Raw genomic sequence first — 22720 nt, 5'->3', positions numbered from 1 at the left:
CGCTCATGTCCTAATCTCATTTCCTTTAGTCGTTAACGTCGTTCGACATCAAACACAGCTGCCAGAAGTCGGGCTGTAGTTGGGGGGCCGAGGGAGGAGGAGAGAGAGAGAGAGAGAGACAGCATGGTTATTGCTGTTGGACACCCACTAAAGACCTCTTTAACAATGCTCCTCGTAGGGGAGACATTTTTCTCTATTAAGCCATTTAGGCCTAAATTCGATTATACGAATGTCTTCTAAATCCTGACAGTTTTCAGAAAAAACCCTCTTGTTTCTATGTAAGTGGTTCTCAAACTATTTCATGTCGAGGACCCCCAGAATTATCTGTATTTGGCCGCAGACCCCCCCCCCATCTGAAAATATGTTGTTCCAGGGACCCCCCCCCCCCCCCCCCCCCCCCCCGCAGAAGAAAAGATTTGAGTTGAAAACGTTCGCTCTGAATATGCATATGCATTCAAAGATGTGCGCCACATTTTCACGATTTTTCAAAAAAATAGCAGACCTACAAGCTCGTAGATCTGCTATTTTTCAACAGCTAAAAATGCTTAAAACACCAAAAGGAGTTCCCGCCCAGAACGGGTTAAAGCCTTACTGTCAGCGAGCCGTTGTTTTGACTGCATCAAATAAAACGTGTCTCCGACGCAATGCAAGTGGGGCGTTCGGCGGAGCCGACGCCATCCATCCATGTGTTTGTCGCTTTAGATCGAGGCCGACCCGAAGGAGACCGCATCACGTGTTTGTTATGAAAAGGAAAAGGGTGTATGTGTGTGTGTGTGCCATGTATGTGACTTTGTGTGACCTCCCCTCCACAATAACATCCTCTGTCTCCGAGCCAGGGATTAGCCACACATGAACTCATTGTCCCATGACGCATTTTTCTACCCAATTCATTCACTAGTAGTACTATGGGGTTTTTCACTACCACGGGGTGTTGTGGGAGATGAAGTCCTGCAGCACATTGTCATGCTAAGATATTTTGGTCCCGTGCCTCGCCCGCGAGCTAAAGCTGTGTTACGCTTTAAGCTCTCCAAACTGTTAAAAATCACTTCTTTGGCACCAAGCAAAGTAGCAAACCCTATTATTGACCGCAGTCCCACAGGAGCCTATACTACCCCCCCCCCCCCCACCCCCCCCCTCCCCCCCCTCCCTCTCTCTTCTTACCAAATTGTTTCGTTGAATATAGCTCAAGATGGTTAGATCTGCTATTTTCGGCGAATATTCATCCCAGAATGATTATGTCAGGGTGGCTGTGGCTCAGGAGGTAGAGCAGGTCGTCCAATGATCCCTGGGTCGGCGGTTTGAATCCCGGCTCCTCCTCCTCCTGTCCACATGTCGAAGTGTCCTTGGCAAGAAGACACTGAACCCTACGTTGCCTCCAATGAGTCGGTCGGTGTGAGCTCGCCACCGTCGGTGTGTGAATGTGTGAATGTGAGGACGCTGGCGGCGACTTTTCGCCGCTTCACCTCCCAATGTATGAATGAATGAACCATTGTAAGCGCTTTGAGTGGGCACGTAGTGCATAGAAAAGCGCAAAATGCAATTCATTATTATCATCATGACCTTAATGTTTTAGTTGTGCTGATCGGTCCTCCTTGTGTTTCCTCTCTCAGGATGACAGCGACGGCATCCCGTGGTCAGAGGAGCGGGTGGTGCGTAAGGTGCTGTACCTCTCCCTCAAAGAGTTTAAGAGTGCACAGAAACGACAGCTGGACGGAGACGGAACCACAAACCCCAATGGTGAGTCTCCTCTACTCTCCCTTTAATTTTCGTCGGTGAAAAAAGGTAGTCGACGAACATTTTTCGTCTTGGTTTTAGTCGACGGAATCAACACCGTATTGGAGGATGTTCTTTGGAAATCATGGTGCAATAGCCATTGGGCGGGACGGGGGCGCCCGCTGGCCTAGCGGTCCAGGCACATCATGCCACATAATAGGCTCTGGCCTGACGGTGCTTCGCGTGTTCGAGTCCCGTTCATGACGACCTTTGCTGCGTGTCTATCCCCTTCTCTCTCTCTCTCCCTCTTTCCTGTCCATCTTCACTTGATAATATCAATAAAAGGCCAAAAACTAATCTAAAAAAAATAAAAAAATAGCCAGGCTGGAACAGGTGGTGTTGCTTTTTTGTTCTAATAATTTCAATATTCATGCAAAAAGATCACCTTGAACCTTGATTAATTACACCGTTAGTAATTTATTAAAAAAAAAGAAGAAAAAAAAACAATAATAATGAACCGTCAGATTCACTGAAAAGCACATCAGTCATTACTTAAGGGTTGAGATTATTATTAAATCTTAACGTTGATTCATGTTGTTATTAGGACTCATTATAGTCATTTTTTATGATATACTAATTAGCTTGTTATTCATGGCCCCTTGAGAAGCTGACCCGTTTGAGTTTTTGGCAGCAGATTTTAATTCTAGTCAGTCTCTTGAATAGTTTTAGTCACATTTTAGTCACCCGGAATGTTTTAGTGTTAGTCTAGTTTTGGTGGACTATATACTTAAGTCGACTAAATCTACAGTTGATTTAGTCGACTAAAATGTATTTCGGCGGGCCTTGATGTCGTCGTAATGACTGTTTTTTTCACTTGCTGAAAATAGCCGATCTACAAGGTCACAACGCCGCGTTGTGGGCTATCGTCTATTTTCAGCATGCAACTAATTGTAAAATGACTTATACTGGATCTCTTGTCCACTAGTCCCTTCTAGTTTTTATTTGTTGACGAAATTGTCAGTATATTTAGTCTTAGTCTTAGTCATCATACCGGTAGCTTAGTTTTCATTTAGTTTCCACTTCGTTTTCGTCAGTGAAAAGGGTATAGTCGACGAACATCTTTCGTCTTACTTTTAGTCGACGGAATCAACACCGATATTACAAATACTCCAATTGCCAGTCCGTATTTCACCCAGCAAAAAAAAGGTGCGGACTAGTGCTGCCGTGTGAACCTTCAGCAACAAAAAAAAGGGGGACAGTACAGTTGTGAACGCCTTCTGTTTCGAACCACGCTGCCACTTGTCTTTGTGTGGCATCAGTGCTCTGTATAAAAACAAAACAAAAACCAAAGCCTCCGCCAAGCCAACAGTGGAGATTTGAACTTCACATGCCGCGTCTCAGAAGCTCTTCTCAGTCAGTAGAGACGGTAAAACACAGCCCCAGACACCCAGAGGAAAGAGAGAGAGAGAGAGGGAGCTCTGGAAGTTTAGACCCAGCTGAGGAAGCCAGCCAAAAGCAAGCAGACAGACTGAGGGGAAACCTATTTTTTTCAAATGTAGGGTGTCCTTAATTTTAATAAGTTTTATAAAACATGGCACTGGAGCGGGCCAGCCGTCTAGAACAGGTTTCGTCTGTATGCGAGTATTGTTTTGGTACATTAGGTTGCTCGACGTGGCTTGTGATTGGCTGAAATGGGGGTAGGGAGGTGTAGACATGTTGGAGGTACCGAAACTAGGGGGGGGGTTACACTTCTGTCCCTATTAGGAAACAAGCGCTCTCTTACGTCTACACTTTTATATGGAAACAATAATGGCATACTGTATGTATATCCCCACGAATGTTAACTCACGCTGCTATACATGCAAACGGCACAATCACAGCGCAGCTGACGTGAACCACACGTTAAAGAAAAAAACAAAACAAAACGGTCCACAGACGTCCTGGGCACTATACATGCGGTAATTCCTAGGTCTTGGGCACAAAATGTGTTAAAAATGTAGGCTGGATTCAGTTCAGCCAGATACATTTACAGTAGCCGTTTACATTTCACAGCATTGTCAGGCCATCTTTTTTTTTCCCCCTTCTCCATAATGTTTTTATGCACACATTTATCCTCCTGTCGTCTGTGTTTGCACTAGAAACCCTCGTCTCTCCTCCTCCAGTGTGTCTTAGCGTATCGTCGCATCTCTCTGTGTCTCATGCAGAACAGCACTGCCACTCCAGAGCTCCTCGGGGCCTTTTAACCAATTCTGACCTGAGATCAGATTCTAAAAATGTCTTCTACATCCTATCAGTTTTCTGAAAAAGCTATGTTTCTATGTCAGTCGTTCTTCGATTTAAAAAAAATAGCAGACCTACAAGTTCATAGCGCGCCACTCGGTGGCGCGCTACGAGCTTGTAGATCTGCTATTTTTCAATAGCTAAAGCATAACATAATGCTAACACCCAAAAGGGGTTCCCGCCCAAAATGGGTTAAGCCACTGCGGGTAGCTGACCTTATCGCCTGAATAAAAATGAGCCATTAGAATACCGTCGGCAGAGCGCATGCTGCAAGCTCGCTGGGGGTACCCGTGCAGCAGCCTCGCACCGACACAAAAGGGGGAGCTGCTATAGTGAATAGACGGGCCCCGCTGTTTCAGAGAGCCGTGGGTTAGGAGTACGGCTTTGGGTTCTTCTGTGTACACACACACACACACGAGCACCGCACGGTTTTCCTCTCCCGTCTCACTCAGACGTTGCGGTTGGAAACCCGTCGGCCATTTTGCTAGGATCAGGACTCAGCGTGCGCTCCATCCTGAATGGGCGGCCCCCCGCCGTTTTAGAGGACTGTGGGTTAGGAGGCTCGGGCGTAGACACGCTGCAACAACGCACTCCCAGTCTCTCTCTCTCTCTCACAGGCAGCGCGGAGGGAAACCGTAAGCCATTTCAGAGAGTCAGACCCAGCATGGATATGATTAATACATCATGTCCTGCAGTTTAAGGAGACAATAGGTGACACAGATTTAACCCGGGGTTTGGTTAACAGACATTGTGGTTTGTTTTTTAGAGGCTTGGCAATATAATATCGGTATTGGAACAATATCGTGGTAAACCGTATGAGACTAGATATCGTCTGGGTTTTTTTTGGATATTGTAATAACGTCATTATTATGAATGATATTGTCTTCACAATATCGACGTATTTGGTCAAACATTTTTAGATTTTGTCCATATTATCGCTAAATATATGTTAAATATATGTTTTTTTTTTTTGGTGTAACTCAGAAGTTTCTTTTTTTTTATTTGTACATACCTGTCCACCATTTTGAGAAACTCGTGTCGTCCGACCGAGAAGAGGTCAGAGAGGCACAGCTGGCGACGAGCCAAGGAAACGACGGCCCGTCACCTCCCCTACACATCTGTTTCGCCCTCCCTCCATCTCCCCTTCCCTCTCTCTCTCTCTCGCTCTTTCTCACCGGTGTTGTGTGGCAGCAATCTGTTTCTGTGTGTGTGCACGTGCGTGTGTGTGTGCGTGCGCGGGTGTGTATGCGTGTGTGCATGTGCGCGCACGCATCTCTGCCCACAACCAGTAATCATGCCATATCCATGGCCACTTTACCTCTCGGTGTTGGCAGCCATCCATCCTTCCCTCCCTCCCTGCCTTGTTCATTCTCCCTCTCCTCCGTCATGCTGTCGTCCTTTATCACTTCCTGTCTCTCTCACTCCCTCGCTGCATTATTAAACAAAATGACACTGTGCCCTTCTTCTTCCTTCGTCCCCCCCCCCTCCCTCGTCTTCTTCCTTCACCCCCCCCCCCCCCCTCTCCATCATCTTCTCCTCTTCCTCATCTCTCTCTCTTCCCCAGTGTCTGTCACACTGTTCCCCTCTTCCCATCCCTCCCCATTGGTCGGTCCGTCCCCTTGTCTGTCCCCGAGTGGCGGGTTTTATTACACCATCAGTAGGGTTGTTCTTACGCTCACTCTTCCTGCCTTTACTCCACTGGTTGTCAGAGTGGGGTCCTCCTGGGTCCTCCTGGGTCCTCCGCAATATCAGCAACAGCTGAACCCTTTTAGTCCGGAACACGATTCTAAAAAAAAAGTCATCTAAATCCTAAAGGTTTCCTGAATAACCTATGTTTCTATATGTCAGTGGTGCTCGACCTTTTTCATGTCGAGGACCCCCAGAATGATCTGTATTTGGCCGCCGACCCCCACCTGAAAATGTGGTGTTCCAGGGACCCCCCAGAAGCAAAGATTTGAGTTAATTTTTTTTGAGTTTGAGTCTGAAAGAATATATATATATTCAAAGATTTTCACGATTTATCAAAAATAGATCTACAAGTTCGTAGTGCCTCACTCGGTGCCGCGCTATGAGCTTGTAGATCTGCTATTTTTCAATAGCTAAAGTATAACATAAGGCTTAAAACACCAAAAGGGCTTCCCGTCCAGAATGGGTTAAACACTTATTACCCCTATTTTATTCTTCTGCTAATCTAAAATAGCCAATCTGCAAGCTAATAAACATGTCACAAAACCTTGTACAGTATGTCAAAAAAATAATCTTCCAATAGATCTAGTGTAGTTACTATTTAGTTGCAAGCTGTTAGCGTTAATGCTGTTGATTGGCCAAATATTTATAAAAACCATGTCGTCATAAAGTGAAACATTCTAAATAATGTTGAACCTTTGCCAGAATTGCAAAATGTGATGCATTGTGAGCTTGTAGATGATCTAGCTTGCTACTTCTGTGTGATACAGTCATATGACAAAGTATTAAATGGGGCATTCTTTTATGAAAAGTACTAAGATGATCTACTGTATCTCTGCACATTTTCTGTGTCTTAGCTTCTTGTCTTTTCTCTCTCCTCCTCCTCCTCCTCCTCCCTCTATGCTGGGTCTCTCTGTTGTTACTGCCAATACTGGAACGCTCGCCTCAAAACGCGTGTCGTCACTCCCGGGCGTACAGCCCCCCGGAAATGCTCAGCCTGGTATTTCTAAACCTAACCCAAGTAAATGATGCTTAAATTCTTAAACCTATAGGCCCGGGCGGCTGGCGTAGCCGTCCAGGCACCTTGGCTGGTAATCCGGGTCTGGCAGTGTGCCGCGGGTTCGACTCCCGATCCCGACGGCCTTTACTGCGTGTCACCCCCTCATCTCTCTCTCCCCATTTCCTGTTTCCATTACTGTATACCTAAAAAATCTTAAACCTAACCTTATTCCTAACCTTAACCTCAGTAAAATGGTGCCACAACCTAACCCTATTCCTAAACTTAACCCCAGTAAAGCTATGCTTAACCCTAAACTTATTTCTAAGGGCGGCTGTGGCTCAGGAGGTAGAGCAGGTCGTCCAATGATCCATGGGTCGGCGGTTCGAATCCCGGCTCCTCCTGTCTACATGTCGAAGTGTCCTTGGGCAAGACACTGAACCCCAAATTGCTCCCGATGTGCTGGTTGGCACCTTGCATGGCTTCCGCTGCAATCGGTGTATGAATGTGTGTGTGAATGGGTGAATGTAATGCACAATCTCTGTAAAGCGCCTTGGATAAAGGCACTATATAAATGCACCATTTTATTCTCTGTAAAAAATAACAAATACAAGAATACAAGAACTGCCCCACCGACCGGTCTGCGTGATGTCGGCGGGAAAAAGACCGAGGGCGAGTGTGTTTTAAGGCGAGCATTCTTGATAGCGTTATTGCAGCCTGCCTGTTCTCTTTTATCTCCAGGATCTATCCTCTTCTCCTCTTCCCCTCCTTTCCTCCCGTCTTCCTCTCTCTCTCTCTCTTATCTCGTCCCCTCTCTCTATTTCCCAGAGTGCTATTGATGGAGGAGCTGGCTTCTGGCCAAACTCTGTCCGTCTGTATTTATGTCCGTCTATTAGTCTACCTGCTGCTTCATCTTTCCCGACGTCTCTTTTCCATTACACCTCTGTCTGTCTGTCTGTGTCTGTAGCCTGAGTGACCATGAAGCATCTCTGTCTGGCGTATGTCTCTGTGTCTGTCCCCCTCGCCACCTGCGCCTCATGTGACCAAAATGGCAACTAAGTGCGATGGCTTAGCACACCGTGTCCTTGGTGGCCTCTCTGGAGGTAATGTCCCAGGCTAGCGTGAGCGTCCTTGGTGACCTCTCTGGAGCTAATGGGGACTTTAACCCATTTTGACCTGAGATCAGATTCTATAAATGTCTTCTACATCCTGACAGTTTTCTGAAAAAGCTATGTTTCTATGTCAGTCGTTCTTCGATTTTTCAAAAATAGCAGACCTACAAGCTCGTAGCTCGTAGTGTCTCCAACGCCATGTCATAACCATGTTTATTGAAATTATAGCTGCCATACATTTACACCGATTGCTCCATCACCTCTCTTATGCTGTGTAATGTGTTGGCATGCTCTGACTGAAGAAATAACACTAATACCATATGTCACATTAACCATGTTTATTAAAACGGTTTTAGAATAACACAGATTGCTCCAGCACCTTCCTCTTTCCACTGCTGATCATGTCCAGTACATGTAAGAATTAAGCAATATCGGCAAGTTAGCTGACGAGCGACAGGGTGTTTGTTTGACACATGCTGCATAGACGCGTCACCATGGGAACCAATGTTGCCGACGGCTGTTTGCTTAACGATTTTGACAGCTACGGCGTACTTCCGCCTAGCGGAGCCGTCCTGAAAACCGTCGTTGCTTAAAGTCCCTATTGTCCCAGGCTAGTGTCCTTGGTGTCCTCTCTGGAGCTAATGTCCCAGGCTAGTGTCCTTGGTGTCCTCTCTGGAGCTAATGTCCCAGGCTAGTGTCCTTGGTGGCCTCTCTGGAGCTAATGTCCCAGGCTATAGTGTCCTTGGTGTCCTCTCTGGAGCTAATGTCCCAGGCTATAGCATCCTTGGTGTCCTCTCTGGAGCTAATGTCCCAGGCTATAGTGTCCTTGGTGTCCTCTCTGGAGCTAATGTCCCAGGCTAGTGTCCTTGGTGTCCTCTCTGGAGCTAATGTCCCAGGCTAGTGTCCTTGGTGTCCTCTCTGGAGCTAATGTCCCAGGCTAGGGTCCTTGGAGTCCTCTATGGAGCTAATGTCCCAGGCTAGGGTCCTTGGTGTCCTCTCTGGAGCTAATGTCCCAGGCTAGTGTCCTTGGTGTCCTCTCTGGAGCTAATGTCCCAGGCCTAGTGTCCTTGGTGTCCTCTCTGGAGCTAATGTCCCAGGCTATAGTGTCCTTGGTGTCCTCTCTGGAGCTAATGTCCCAGGCTAGTGTCCTTGGTGTCCTCTCTGGAGCTAATGTCCCAGGCTAGTGTCCTTGGTGTCCTCTCTGGAGCTAATGTCCCAGGCTAGTGTCCTTGGTGTCCTCTCTGGAGCTAATGTCCCAGGCTAGGGTCCTTGGAGTCCTCTATGGAGCTAATGTCCCAGGCTAGGGTCCTTGGTGTCCTCTCTGGAGCTAATGTCCCAGGCTAGTGTCCTTGGTGTCCTCTCTGGAGCTAATGTCCCAGGCCTAGTGTCCTTGGTGTCCTCTCTGGAGCTAATGTCCCAGGCTATAGTGTCCTTGGTGTCCTCTCTGGAGCTAATGTCCTAGGCTATAGCATCCTTGGTGTCCTCTCTGGAGCTAATGTCCCAGGCTATAGCGTCCTTGGTGTCCTCTCTGGAGCTAATGTCCCAGGCTAGTGTCCTTGGTGTCCTCTCTGGAGCTAATGTCCCAGGCTATAGCGTCCTTGGTGTCCTCTCTGGAGCTAATGTCCCAGGCTAGTGTCCTCTGTAGCCTCTCTGGAGCTAATGTCCCAGGCTAGCGTCCTTGGTGTCCTCTCTGGAGCTAATGTCCCAGGCTAGTGTCCTTGGTGTCCTCTCTGGAGCTAATGTCCCAGGCTAGTGTCCTTGGTGTCCTCTCTGGAGCTAATGTCCCAGGCTATAGTGTCCTTGGTGTCCTCTCTGGAGCTAATGTCCCAGGCTAGGGTCCTTGGTGTCCTCTCTGGAGCTAATGTCCCAGGCTAGGGTCCTTGGTGTCCTCTCTGGAGCTAATGTCCCAGGCTAGTGTCCTCTGTAGCCTCTCTGTAGCTAATGTCCCAGGCTAGTGTCCTTGGTGTCCTCTCTGGAGCTAATGTCCCAGGCTATAGTGTCCTTGGTGTCCTCTCTGGAGCTAATGTCCCAGGCTAGTGTCCTTGGTGTCCTCTCTGGAGCTAATGTCCCAGGCTAGTGTCCTTGGTGTCCTCTCTGGAGCTAATGTCCCAGGCCTAGTGTCCTTGGTGTCCTCTCTGGAGCTAATGTCCCAGGCTATAGTGTCCTTGGTGTCCTCTCTGGAGCTAATGTCCCAGGCCTAGTGTCCTTGGTGTCCTCTCTGGAGCTAATGTCCCAGGCTAGTGTCCTTGGTGTCCTCTCTGGAGCTAATGTCCCAGGCTAGGGTCCTTGGTGTCCTCTGGAGCTAATGTCCCAGGCTAGTGTCCTTGGTGTCCTCTCTGGAGCTAATGTCCCAGGCTAGCGTCCTCTGTAGCCTCTCTGGAGCTAATGTCCCAGGCTAGTGTCCTTCGTGTCCTCTCTGGAGCTAATGTCCCAGGCTAGTCTCCTTGGTGTCCTCTCTGGAGCTAATGTCCCAGGCTATAGTGTCCTTGGTGTCCTCTCTGGAGCTAATGTCCCAGGCTAGTGTCCTTGGTGTCCTCCTGTAGCCTCTCTGGAGCTAATGTCCCAGGCTAGTGTCCTTGGTGTCCTCTCTGGAGCTAATGTCCCAGGCTAGTGTCCTTGGTGTCCTCTGTAGCCTCTCTGGAGCTAATGTCCCAGCCTCTCTGGAGCTAATGTCCCAGCCTCTCTGGAGCTAATGTCCCAGCCTCTCTGGAGCTAATGTCCCAGCCTCTCTGGAGCTAATGTCCCAGCCTCTCTGGAGCTAATGTCCCAGCCTCTCTGGAGCTAATGTCCCAGCCTCTCTGGAGCTAATGTCCCAGCCTCTCTGGAGCTAATGTCCCAGCCTCTCTGGAGCTAATGTCCCAGCCTCTCTGGAGCTAATGTCCCAGCCTCTCTGGAGCTAATGTCCCAGCCTCTCTGGAGCTAATGTCCCAGCCTCTCTGGAGCTAATGTCCCAGCCTCTCTGGAGCTAATGTCCCAGGCCAGCGACAGACGGAACTGGGCGACAGAGAGGGACGGCTGGGAATGGAATGGAAAGAGGGATGAAAGGAGATCTGGAATGGACTCTGCGAGAGGGTTGTTTCCAGTGTATTGTGTTCTCCTCCTCCTCTACCGACCAGCAGTACCGTCGTAAAACCCTGCCTTCCTCTTTGATCCCTCGGGGCCGACAATCACTGATCTACAAGCCTTGGCTGTTGTGGTTGCACGACGGATATACCGCAACGGATTATATCAATCCCTTCAGACACGCACGAGAAAAGCCCACATGTCTCTGATCTCGGTATTAATATGCGTGTTTGGATTCAGGCTTGTGGTCAGTGTCGTGTGTTCTGTGTTGTACCCAATGGATGTTTTTGCAAAAAGAATCCGTCTGCCAGCTTCTAAAGTGGGTCTGCGAAATGGATCGTATGGGGAGTTTCCCCCTAAAATAAAATAAACTGCCCATTGTTTCTTTTTTTATACCATCCCACAGTTGTGTGCAGACAGACATGGAGGATATGGATATTATGAATAGAGAATGTAGTGCTGTGCTGAAACGACATGGATTAAAACATGTACCGTACATGTTTAACACTGCACACTGTACAACACTGCAATCACACGGAAATGCTGTCATCCCACAGGGAAAGATGACATACTGTATGATAACCGTACAATACATTGAATGGCGTCCTATTTAACATAATTTACTAATTAGGCTTTCATTGGGTGCTCTTATATGCATGAGAGACTTAAATGGCATGAACCCTATAGGCAACAAATGACAGGATATCTCCTCTGGGTTGATTTTGTTTTATTTATGTTATTTGTATTTATCCGAGTTGATGTTGTCAAGTGGTGTTGTGTACAATACAGAGTAATGAGAGCTGTGTAGTTTACCTTTCTGGGGTTGGGGTGGGGCGGGGGTGGCGGGGGGGGTTGTTGCTGCTGTTTTGTCCATGACCATATATGGAGGTGTGGGGTGACTAACTGACTGACTGAAATGCACGTTTTCATAGTAAATGCGACCTGCAGTCGCAATAACAATATAATGTAATGCCATGATTGAGTCCTATTGAATACTTCCCATCTAGTTTGAATAGGGTTCATTTGAGCATTTAGTGTCTTAATTTTGGCTAATGTATAAAGCATTATATATCGGGGTCGATAGACTGGACTCTGCACCTTGCTTCTTCCTCTCTCTCTCTCCTCTCCATCTCTCTCTTACTCTCTCTTAGTTCTCGCTTAGTTAAGCATGCATAATGTGATTAGAAACCTGATTAGAAATGTGATTAGGGGCGCGGTGGCACAGTCGGTAGTGCTGTCGCCTCACAGCTAGAAGGTCCTGGGTTCGATTCCCGTTCGGGACGCTGGCGGCGTGTTTCCTCCTCCGTGTCATCAGTGCCCATACCCGAGGCGGGGTTGGCAAAAGGGCCTTTCTGTGTGGAGTTTGCATGTTCTCCCCGTGTCCCCTAGGGTAGGTACCCTCACAAAAAACATGCAGTAATCCTGGTCTCTAAACTGCCTCCCCCTGGCCAGCCGGGGCGCCTGATGGAGTGGAAAGGAACTGGTTGGAATAACGTGTTCCTTCCACGCGCTATACGTCCAACCAGGGAAACTCCCCCCTGTCAGGTGTAAAGGAGCAACTTGGACACTCAGGCATGAAGGAAGCATGAGTTCAGGTCCGGTTGGCGGAGGGTGTGTAGAGCCCAGGATCACATTAGATAATTGACACAGGGGTGATTATCTAGTTACAAAATCGTGGGATAAAAATTATATATATTAAAAAAAAAAAAAACGGTGCCCCCCATAGGAGGCACCGTTGGGACTCAGGCCACCCCCAACTAGGCCTCAACTGGCACCAGGGGCTCCAGTAGAGGCCCCCTGACCACTCCACTCCTGTCTTGTCTGCCAGGCCAACCCTCCCCTCCCCCCCTCTCCTCACACAGGCGCTCATGTGCAACCAGCATATGTAAAAGGACTCTTTAGGGAGGCGGCGGCAGCATGTGCTCATGCCAGTTAGTTTAGCATGCTGTCGGGACATGTCATGCGTCTGTCATTTTCTTTCTTTTTTTTTAAGCACAATTAGAGATAATTAGCTAGCGAGTGCATTTTTTTGGGGGGGGGGGGGCTGGCGCAAATAAGCAGTTTAGTGCTGTTTTGCCTGTTTATGCACACATTGTCTAGACTTGAAGTTCACGATGCCTCCTCCCCCTGTCGGCTGCTCTTTCCACACGGTTGCTTATTATGTTTTTATTTTGCGTTAGTGAGACTAGAAGCTCGACCAGCATGTAGTTGCACATCATGTCTACAATCTAATGCAACATGTTGTGAGCTTGTACACCAGTTATTCACTATTTATTTAGCCAATTTTTGACAAGATTTAAGTGGTTTAACCCATTTAGGCCTGACGTCGACATTTTAAAAATGTCTTCTAAATCCTGACAGTTTTCTGAAATACCTCAAGTTTCTGTATCAGTGGTGTTCAATATTTCATGTCAAGGACCCCAATTAATGATATGTAATCGGCCGCCGACCCCCATCTGAAAATATGTTATTCCAGGAACCCCTCGGAAGCAAAGATTTGAGTTAAAAACGTTCGCTCTGAAAGAATATATATTCAAAGATTTGTGCCGCATTTTCACGATTTTTCTAAAGTAAGTAAACTAAAGTATAACAAAATGCACCAAAAGGGGTTCCCGTCCAGAATGGGTTAAGTCGTTTAACCGTTTTCAGTGATGCAATTTAATTACATGTTCTGCTGGGATGTGCTAAAACATTTTAGACAAATATGGAAAAAAAAGCTTGAGCAGAGTTTCGAGCGTGCGCTCATGCAGAGATGCAACCGAAACGTGAAACGCGGTGGAACTTTCCACTCGCAATGGAACTCGAACAAAGATTGCGTTTGCAATAACCATTCATTAAAAAGGTGACTAATCGTGAAGCATTGAGAACTTCAATTGAAGCGGAACGGTTTTTGTTTTTCTATTGCGTGATAAAGTTCTGTCGGCGGGGCCTTTCGTGCAAACAGATGCATTGTGGAGTCGTGAATCACCCATAGCCTATAGACTTACAGTCTCTTCCATTGCCAAACAGAAAGCCTTGCTAGCAATGCGATGGTCTTACTCACCATGCCTGTTCTGACCAAAGTGATGACTGTACCTCTGTTCTCAGGTACAGGCCTGCCCTGTGTGTGTGTGTGTGTGTGTGGGTGTTCTTTGAGATTGAGAGGGTGAGCGAGAGCCGGCAATAACTAGAGTTCTCAACAGGCCCGAAAATTAAGGCCCGGCCCTACCTGGGCCCTCATCAAACCCTGTACACTCAAGACACTGCCCCCTGCTGCCACCCTTAGATCTCTATATATGGAGCTGACCTGTTATGACATTCCATAATGTTGATCTGACCTCATCAAACCCTGTACACTCAAGACACGACGGCCAGTACAGAATTCATTCCATGTGTTGATCTGACCCCCCATGCCAAAGCGCCAGCGCTCGCCCTGCAGTCTGCTGTCACCCAGGCGAGGTGTGTGTGTGTGTGTGTGTCTCTGTGTCTGTCTCTGTCTCTGTCTCTGTCTCTGTGTCTGTGGGTCGGGGGAGAGCGAGAACCAGAAAGTGTGTTCATAATACTTAAAAGCACTTTACCAAAACAAAGTTGCCAAGTCCTTCACATAAAACAGAATAACTACCGGTACATGATTAAAATAAACGACATGCAGTGAGAAATGCAAATATTGTTATATCAATTATCGTACCATACATTGTTATATCAATTACCATACCATACGTGTTAAAGCGCCATGTGCGTTTTAACAAAGAAACGGAGAATGTTTAAAGATGTACGTGTGTGATCAGCCCGTTTGAGCACATACTGTACATAGATACAGTATGCCAATAAATACTAATCCAATTTCAACTTGGCATCCCCGTTTTTGGGTCTGTGCTTAGATCAACTAACCCATTCTGGGCGGGAACCTCCTTTTGGTGTTTTAACTAAGCATTATGTTATACTTTAGCTATTGAAAAATAGCAGATCTACAAGCTCGTAGCGCGCCACCGAGTGGCGCGCGGTGGCGCGCTACGAGCTTGTAGGTCTGCTATTTTTTGAAAAATCGAAGAACGACTGACATGGAAACATAGCTTTTTCAGAGAACTGTCAGGACGCAGAAGACATTTTTAGAATCTGATGATCTCAGGTCAAAATGGGCTAGTATAAAATGGGTCTCTTGTTTTTTGGCTAAGCCATGCATGTGCAAGCAGCTCCACATGTGCTCATCTGTGTGTGAAAGAACGAACGAAGCGAGCGTGAGCCCCCCCCCCCCCCCCCCCCCCGCCCGCCTTCCCTCCCTCCCTCCCTCCCTCCCTCCTCTCCGTCACTGATCCCACGGTGCCTGGACTTGTTTCCGCAGTTTAGTAGCCTCCCTCCTTCGCTTAACCCATTCTGACCTGAGATCAGATTCTAAAAAATGTCTTCTACATCCTGACAGTTTTCTGAAAAAGCCATGTTTCTATGTCAGTGGTTCTTCGATTTTTTTCAAAAATAGCCCCCCCCCCCCCCCCCCCCCCCGCCCGCCTTCCCTCCCTCCCTCCCTCCCTCCCTCCTCTCCGTCACTGATCCCACGGTGCCTGGACTTGTTTCCGCAGTTTAGTAGCCTCCCTCCTTCGCTTAACGGGGCCCGTCACTTTACGCCAACGCTCCGGCGCCCCGGCGTCATTATCAGCCCTAATTTATTTTCCCTTTGACACCCAACTATTAGGGGGTTTGTGGTTGCAGGATGACTGACGCATCACCTCGAAACATCAGTCGGATGGAATTTTTGCCTTTTGGGTGGGCAGAGCTCTCGAGGCGCGGCACAGCCCAGCCTACCCCTCGCTGTTAACCCATTTGGGCCTGGAAAATGGCAGATCTACAAGCTCGTAGCGCGGCACCGAGTGCCGCGCTACGAGCTTGTAGGTCTGCTTTTTTTTGAAAAAGCGTGAAAATGTGACGCAAATCTTTGAATATATATTCTTTCAGAGCGAACGTTTTTTAACTCGTATCAAAAAATGTCTTCAAAATCCTGACAGTTTTCGGAAAAACCTTATGTTTTCTGTATCAGTGGTGCTCAATATTTCATGTCAAGGACCCCCACAAATTATATTGTAATATGCCTCCGCCGACCCCCATTCTGAAAATATGTTGTTCCAGGAACCTCCCCAGGAGCAAAGATTTGAGTTAAAATGTTCACGCTGTAATCATATACATTCAAAGATTTGAGGCACATTTTCATGATTTTTCAAAAATGGCAGACCTACAAGTTCATAGCGCGGCATCTCGGTGCCGCGCTATGAGCTTGTAGATCTGCTATTTTTCAATAGCTAAAGTATAACATACTGCTTTAAAACACCAAGAGGGGTTCCCGTTCAGAATGGGTTAAAGTGACAGGAAAGCAACAGGAAGTGACAGGCTAATGGAGGGCGTCAGGTGATCGGGGCAGAGTTTGAAACGACATCGATTTTGCCATCAGTGGCTTCGTGGAACATTTACGCTGTCCGTTGAGTCATTGTTTGGTATTTCACAGCAAAGCGATGACGTCTGCATTGATGTCGATGTCCAAAGTGCGTTCAAGCAGGGACTGTTGTAAAAAAAAAAAACGGGTGCTTTTGATTGATATTATTCATCATTCAGTCTTCCGCGCTAATTACTGCAGGTCGTTTTCAGCTGTGAATGATGCAAAGAACCGAAGAACGACCGTGTCTCTCTGTAATTATTAACCCATTCAGGCCTGACGTCGAAATTAAAAAAAGGCACATTTTAACGATTTTTCAAAAATAGCAGACCTACAAGCTCATAGCGCGCCACTCGGTGGCGCGCTATGAGCTTGTAGATCTGCTATTTTTCAATAGCTAAATTATAACATAATGTTTAAAACACCAAAAGGGGTTCCCGCCCCAAAATGGGTTAATGGTTAATGTGGTTAAACGCTAACGTGACATGGATGCGTTCCAGGTCTCAATGGATTAATGGCATTTTGCAGTGCCTCTATTCTTATTTATTATGAATGTAAAATGCTTTGAACCAGTCTGCCTGTTTTTAATAAGTCAAGTTATGGCCCACGTAACTTCTCCAGATACTTCACTGCTCACGTAGAGAAATCCAAGGCTGGTTAAAATTGACTTAATTCGTCTTGTCTCTCTTAATCACCGTCGACTTTCCTCCCTCCTCTTTGGGCCTAATTGGAATTCTCCCTGCCCGTTGTTGCTTTTGATTTGAGAATCTGTCTGGGGGCTTATTTTGTTTGTCTAACTTGGTTTGCTAAATATTTAATTACATCTCAGTCGACTGGGATCACTCTGAATGCCAAGTGGGGCAATATCTTGTCTTTGATTTGGCCTTGGCTTTGATTCCTGCAGGGGTTTGTCCCGAGCAACATAACATTCCAGTGTCATCCACAAAGGACAGCTTGTATTAAAATATATATAAAAATCACACCTGTGTGAAGTGAGGGGCGCTAATATATTAAAGGACCACTTCACCACTTTTTAACCTATCTTCATATAATAGGTCCTCACTAATAATCATGATAAAATGGCACAAATTTTTTCTACTCAGTCTGTGTCTCATGGGAGGGCTGTGGGCAGTTTAGAAACCGTCTTCCAGTGACATCATCATTAGGCAGATTATTTTTTAAACAAGATTGTTTTACAAAAATGTTTAGATTTTCATTATCGTGATAACGATGGCTTCCATTTTCGCATTGCAACTTTTCAGGACTAGAAAGCCTGCAGTTTTTATTAGCTTGTATTCCCCATCGATGATGTCACTGGAAGACGGTTTCTGAACTGACCACAGCCCTCCTATGAGACACAGACCGAGTAGAAAACAATTGCGCCATTTATTCATGATTATTAGTGAGGACATATTATATGAAGATAGGTTGAAAAGTGGTGAAGTGGTCCTTTAACGTCTAACTCATGTTGATATGGTGATGTAATGGTGATGTAAAACAAACAAACATTAAACGCCATTAACAATAAAGAGACAATATGACGTAATGAGTTACATTATTATGTTTCATTGTCAATGGCGTTTACAAAACAAACATTGAACTAAAGACAAACATTAACACCCCAATCGCCCAGGACGAAGTTCACCGTCCTTTCTATTAGTAACACCGATCACATCGCTCCACAGCCTAGGAGTGCCTGTTGCGCAATACTCGATGTTGCGTAACAGTGGGACGACGTCATCGAAAATGTAGCTTGTAGGTCTGCTATTTTTGAAAAATCGTGAAAATGTGTCACAAATCTTTGAATATATATTCTTTCAGAGCCAACGTTTTTAACTCAAATCTTTGAATGTATAGTCTTTCAGAACGTTTTTAACTCAAGGGGGGGGGGGGGGGGTCCCTGGAACAACATATTTTCAGATAAGGGGTCGGTGACCAATTACATATGATTTTTGGGGGTCCTTGACATGAAATATTGAGCACCACCGATACAGAAACATGAGGTATTTCAGAAAACCGTCAGGATTTAGAAGACATTAAGCAAGGCATTCCACCTCTTGTGCGCTCCTCCAGGTTAGAGGTGCTCATTTGACCAACAGTAGAAGACTGTGTTTGTATTTGGCAGCTCACCAGACTGGAAGGGTACTGTATGTTAGTTCATGCATGTGGTGCAGGCCGGGCCCGTGCCTATAAAAAGCAAGCAGGGTCAACCCGACCCTCAATAAATAAAACATGAAAAATGCTCTCACGGTCGTGTATAGCTCAGGTAATGACTGTGTGATTGCAGTCATTTCAGAGTTTGAGCGTTGATGCTTGATAGACTGCACACTTGCCATGTCATACTAGCTCAAATTGTTTGCCATGGGTGTAAATTTACTGTGCAGTCAGCATGTCTTGTTTATTATCTCTTGACTACAGACTTTAGTGGTTTTAGCAGCTCAGTTGCTGAAGCTTGAAGCCGACCCGTGAAGGTGGATGCACAGTGCTAGGGCATTCACTTCTAGTAATTTTTACTAGTTGACTAGTTGCCTAGTTGTTTAACTACCTATTATGTAAAAAATAAAATAAATTAAAAAAATAAACTTTCTTTCTTTCTTTTTTTTTCTTTTTTTGGAAATAAATATTTGTACATTGAAAAACTGTGTACATGGTGACTATAACTACAATCTACCTGATCTTGAGGCCTTTCTTTTTCTTATCAACTAGTCAACTAGTACCAACAAGGTCGACTAGTTGCTTAATGCCCTAATGCACACTGGGCGCGTTTTTTGGAAAACCGATGGAGAAACGCAGCTAACAATCAGAAAAACCTGGGGACCTTAACCGTGACTTTTAGCCCCGTTGAGACCAACTGAGACTGGTATATTTGACAGTTCTCCATACTTAAAATGAATACACTTGCTTTGGTTAGTCTGCGATGCTATGCTTTACCTTCCTGCCTGTCTTATTGTTCTCACAGAACACCTACTGTTGATGATATGCTGCACGGCTGCCATCTTGCCAGCAAGGTGCTACCTAGGTAGGCAACTTCCCATAGACAGCCCATTCATCCATTCAACAGTCCTATCTAATTGTATTAAATAACGTCAAACTCACCAACATTGCAGCTGTACGGAAAGCTTCAATTATCCTCTTTCTATATCTGCAATGTGTTTGTTTAATAAAAATACACTGTAGACATGTTATGAGCTACTCCCTGTCAAGAAATTCCTTGCAGGTTTGGAAGTGCTCGTTGACTATCACTCAACAGCCCATGCGTACCACCTGTTTAGCATTTGCACATAATGCAGCAGGCAGCAGGAGGTTGCTTTACTGATAACGAGCGCTTCCAAACTCTGACACTTCGAAAAAAATAATCATCTGTAAAGGAATTTCTTGACGGGAAGTAGCTCATAAAATGTCTACGGTGGATTTTTATTAAATAAACACTTTAGCAGGTAGTACGACGATAATTCAAGCTTTTCGTACAGCTGGCAATGTTGGCGAGTTTGACGTTATTTAATACAATTAAATGGCACTTTTCTGTTTGGATGAATGGGCTGTCGATGGGAAGTTGCACCTAGGTAGCACCTTGCTGGCAAGATGGCAGCCGTGTGCATATCATCAATTGAGACACACACACACACTAGGGATGCTGCGATCACGATTTGTCACTTCCGATCCGATACAGATATGGCAGCATCGATACCGATCCGAATACAGAACATATTCAAGTCTCTATGCTGGCTAGCTGACTGACTGCGACTAGCAAGCACTGTTGTTTATGATCACGTGGCGTCGGCTAGGGCATTCACTTCTAGTAATTTTTACTAGTTGACTAGTTGCCTAGTTTACTAGTCGACTAGTTGTTTAACTACCTATTATGTAAAAAATAAAATAAATTAAAGAAATAAACTTTTTTTGAAATACATATTTGTACATTGAAAAACGGTGTACATGGTGACTATAACTATAATCTACCTGATCTTGAGGCCTACAAAATCGGGGGAAAAAAATAAAAATATATATATATATTTTTTCTTTCTTATCAACTAGTCAACTAGTACCAACAAGGTCGACTAGTGGATTTACTAGTCGACTAGTAAACTAGTTGCTTAATGCCCTAGCGTCGGCATGCTGCTACATGCTGGGTCTGCTAGACAGAATCGCTGGAGCGGGGACTGCTGACACGGAGTGCTTGTATCTGACGTTCGGAAAACAAACCCCAATAAGAACGTTGGGGCCCGTCATCAGCATCGGGTCAGAGCAACGAAAGCGGAGAGATTGTCATCAGTCTTTAGTTGAGTGAAGCGCTTACAGACTGACCCTGTGAGCCCAGGCGGAAATGTGGTGTGAATTGGAGTTTACCGTCTCGTCTCTTTTCTAAAGAGTATTGTTCTGAAATGCACCGCGAGCACCTGACCGTAAGCCATCACGGCTAGCCGCAGTGGTGCGATAAATAGCTGCCGGATTGACCTCTGACCTCCGGCCCATCTCCTCTTCCCTCCGCAGGTTCCCTAGCCAATGGACAGCTGAACGGCTCGGGGTCGAAGGGCAGCCACAAGGAAGATGGCTCCTTACGCTCCCAGAGCCTGGACGGCAGAGGTGAATACTGCAGTGAGGAGGGTCCCACAAAGAAGAGGTGAGACACACACGTGTGTGTGTGTGTGTGTGTGTGTGTGTGTGGGGTTCCTAACTATGAATCATTTAGCTGGGGGCCCCCCTCAAGGACCCCACGTTGAGAAAACAAGTGGTTTAAAGTGTTACTGTGAATTTACATCTGAGAAGGAGTGTAGTGCACGTACGCACGCACGCGCAATGACATTCAGATCAGGGGAACAGATGACAAAACAACGGGTCTTATTGTTTTGGATTTTGATGGACTGGTGGTCTGTCTGTACTCATCACGATGTGATTGTTGACGTTGTGGTGGGTGAATGTTCTGGTGGTGGAGTTGTACTTTGTTGTAACCGTTGTTATGGGGTTTTTTAAACTCGGGGCTGCAAGTCAGGTTTCCCTGGTGGAACAATACAGATTTGAAAAGAAATGAAAGCCACACGTCCTCTCTTTCTCATTCATCCTCATATTATTGTCATACCCACGTACTTCATATGTGACTACATTTGACTGAAGGGCTGCCATTGGATTTTTTTTTAGAATTTTTGTTTTTTCACGTCGTATGAAAGCAGGGAATCAGAGCTTCAAATTGACATATTGGTTGTTCAGTTTGACCCACCAGTTTTGGAGATATGGCTTATGGAGTATAATGTCTTGCAGAAAACAGCGAGTTGAGAAAACAGGCTTGAAAGGTTCACTTCTGTGGTCTCTAACATTACACCTATAGCTACATGATTAAGCATTTATTTCATATTTACATGTCGATTTCAGCTCCGACACTTTATTTCAGACATGCTCTAGTATGTGAAGAGTCTGCCTGTGCTATAAACTCATTTTGGATAAAAAAAAAAAAAAAAAGTTTTTCTCCTCCTGTGAAAAGCTGGAGGTTGCGCGATGGCAGTCTCTCAGTCAAATCTGGTCACATACTCCTGTTCTTTCTGACTCTCCGCCGTGGCGCCCTCTCTCTCTCCACCCCTCTGAGAGGACATGGCATAAGGTGCCATCTCTCTGTTGTCACTGCATCCATTCCATCGTCTCTCCATGCCCCTCTCTCACATTACTACACTGTAAATCCGGGAGTGTTAATGACATGTAACTCTTAACCCATTTAGGCCTGAGATCAGATTCTAAAAATGTCTTCTACATCCTGACAGTTTTCTGAAAAAGCTATGTTTCTATGTCGGTCGTTCTTCGATTTTTCAAAAATAGCAGACCTACAAGCTTGTGGCGCGCCACTCGGTGGCGCGCTATGAGCTTGTAGATCTGCTATTTTTCAACAGCTAAAGCATAACATAACGCTAACACCAGAAGGGGTTCCCGCCCAAAATGGGTTAATTAAAATGGACCAAACGGGGTCTCTCCAAGATTAGCAATTAATATTTTTACAGTGACTCTCTGGTCCAGTGGCTGACTGTCCAACGCAGACGAGAAGAGAGATGCGTTTTTTTACAACGACGTATATATTTTCTAATACGGTTTCGTGATTTAGGAGGTCAGCTAAACGTGAGGCGTATATGGAATCATGAACGCATCCACACCGAGTCCCAAGTGTTTAAAAGTTTATTCCGTTCTAATTTTACACAGACCGTGGAAGATAAATGGCTGATGTGCTCGTTTAAAGACCCACTTTGCTCTCTCCGTGGAATGTAGAGAGAGAATCAAAGAGAGGCAGGGACGTCGTGCACACATAGGCCTCACTCAGACCTTTACTGCATTGCTGTATGCTTGTTGGATGAATGTTGTGTAGTGTCATGGCCGCCCCAATGCATTTCCAATGGGAGTCACATGGTTTGACACAACATTTGTGTTGTATGAGGGGGAGGGGCGCAGTCGAAACACAGCCGAAAGCCATACAACAGCTTGTAGTCCAAA

General features: G+C 46.0%; 1 protein-coding gene across 1 annotated transcript in view; it reads left to right on the top strand.

The window, feature by feature from the left end:
• The window catches only part of LOC306918982 (protein Jumonji-like), a gene marked incomplete at its 3' end in the record, with an annotated part of 134583 nt that overhangs the window by 85098 nt on the left and 26765 nt on the right, over positions 1–22720 (top strand). Inside the window, exons 2-3 of the mRNA XM_079531818.1 lie at positions 1611–1737; positions 20744–20873. Of these exons, the coding sequence (XP_079387944.1) occupies positions 1611–1737; positions 20744–20873 (257 nt within the window). The remainder of the gene's footprint in view (positions 1–1610; positions 1738–20743; positions 20874–22720) is intronic.

This window comes from Electrona antarctica (assembly GCF_951216825.1).
Source record: "Electrona antarctica genome assembly, contig: scaffold_318, whole genome shotgun sequence".
NCBI classification, from domain to species: Eukaryota; Metazoa; Chordata; class Actinopteri; order Myctophiformes; family Myctophidae; genus Electrona; species Electrona antarctica.
This window is presented reverse-complemented; position numbering and strand designations above follow the sequence as displayed.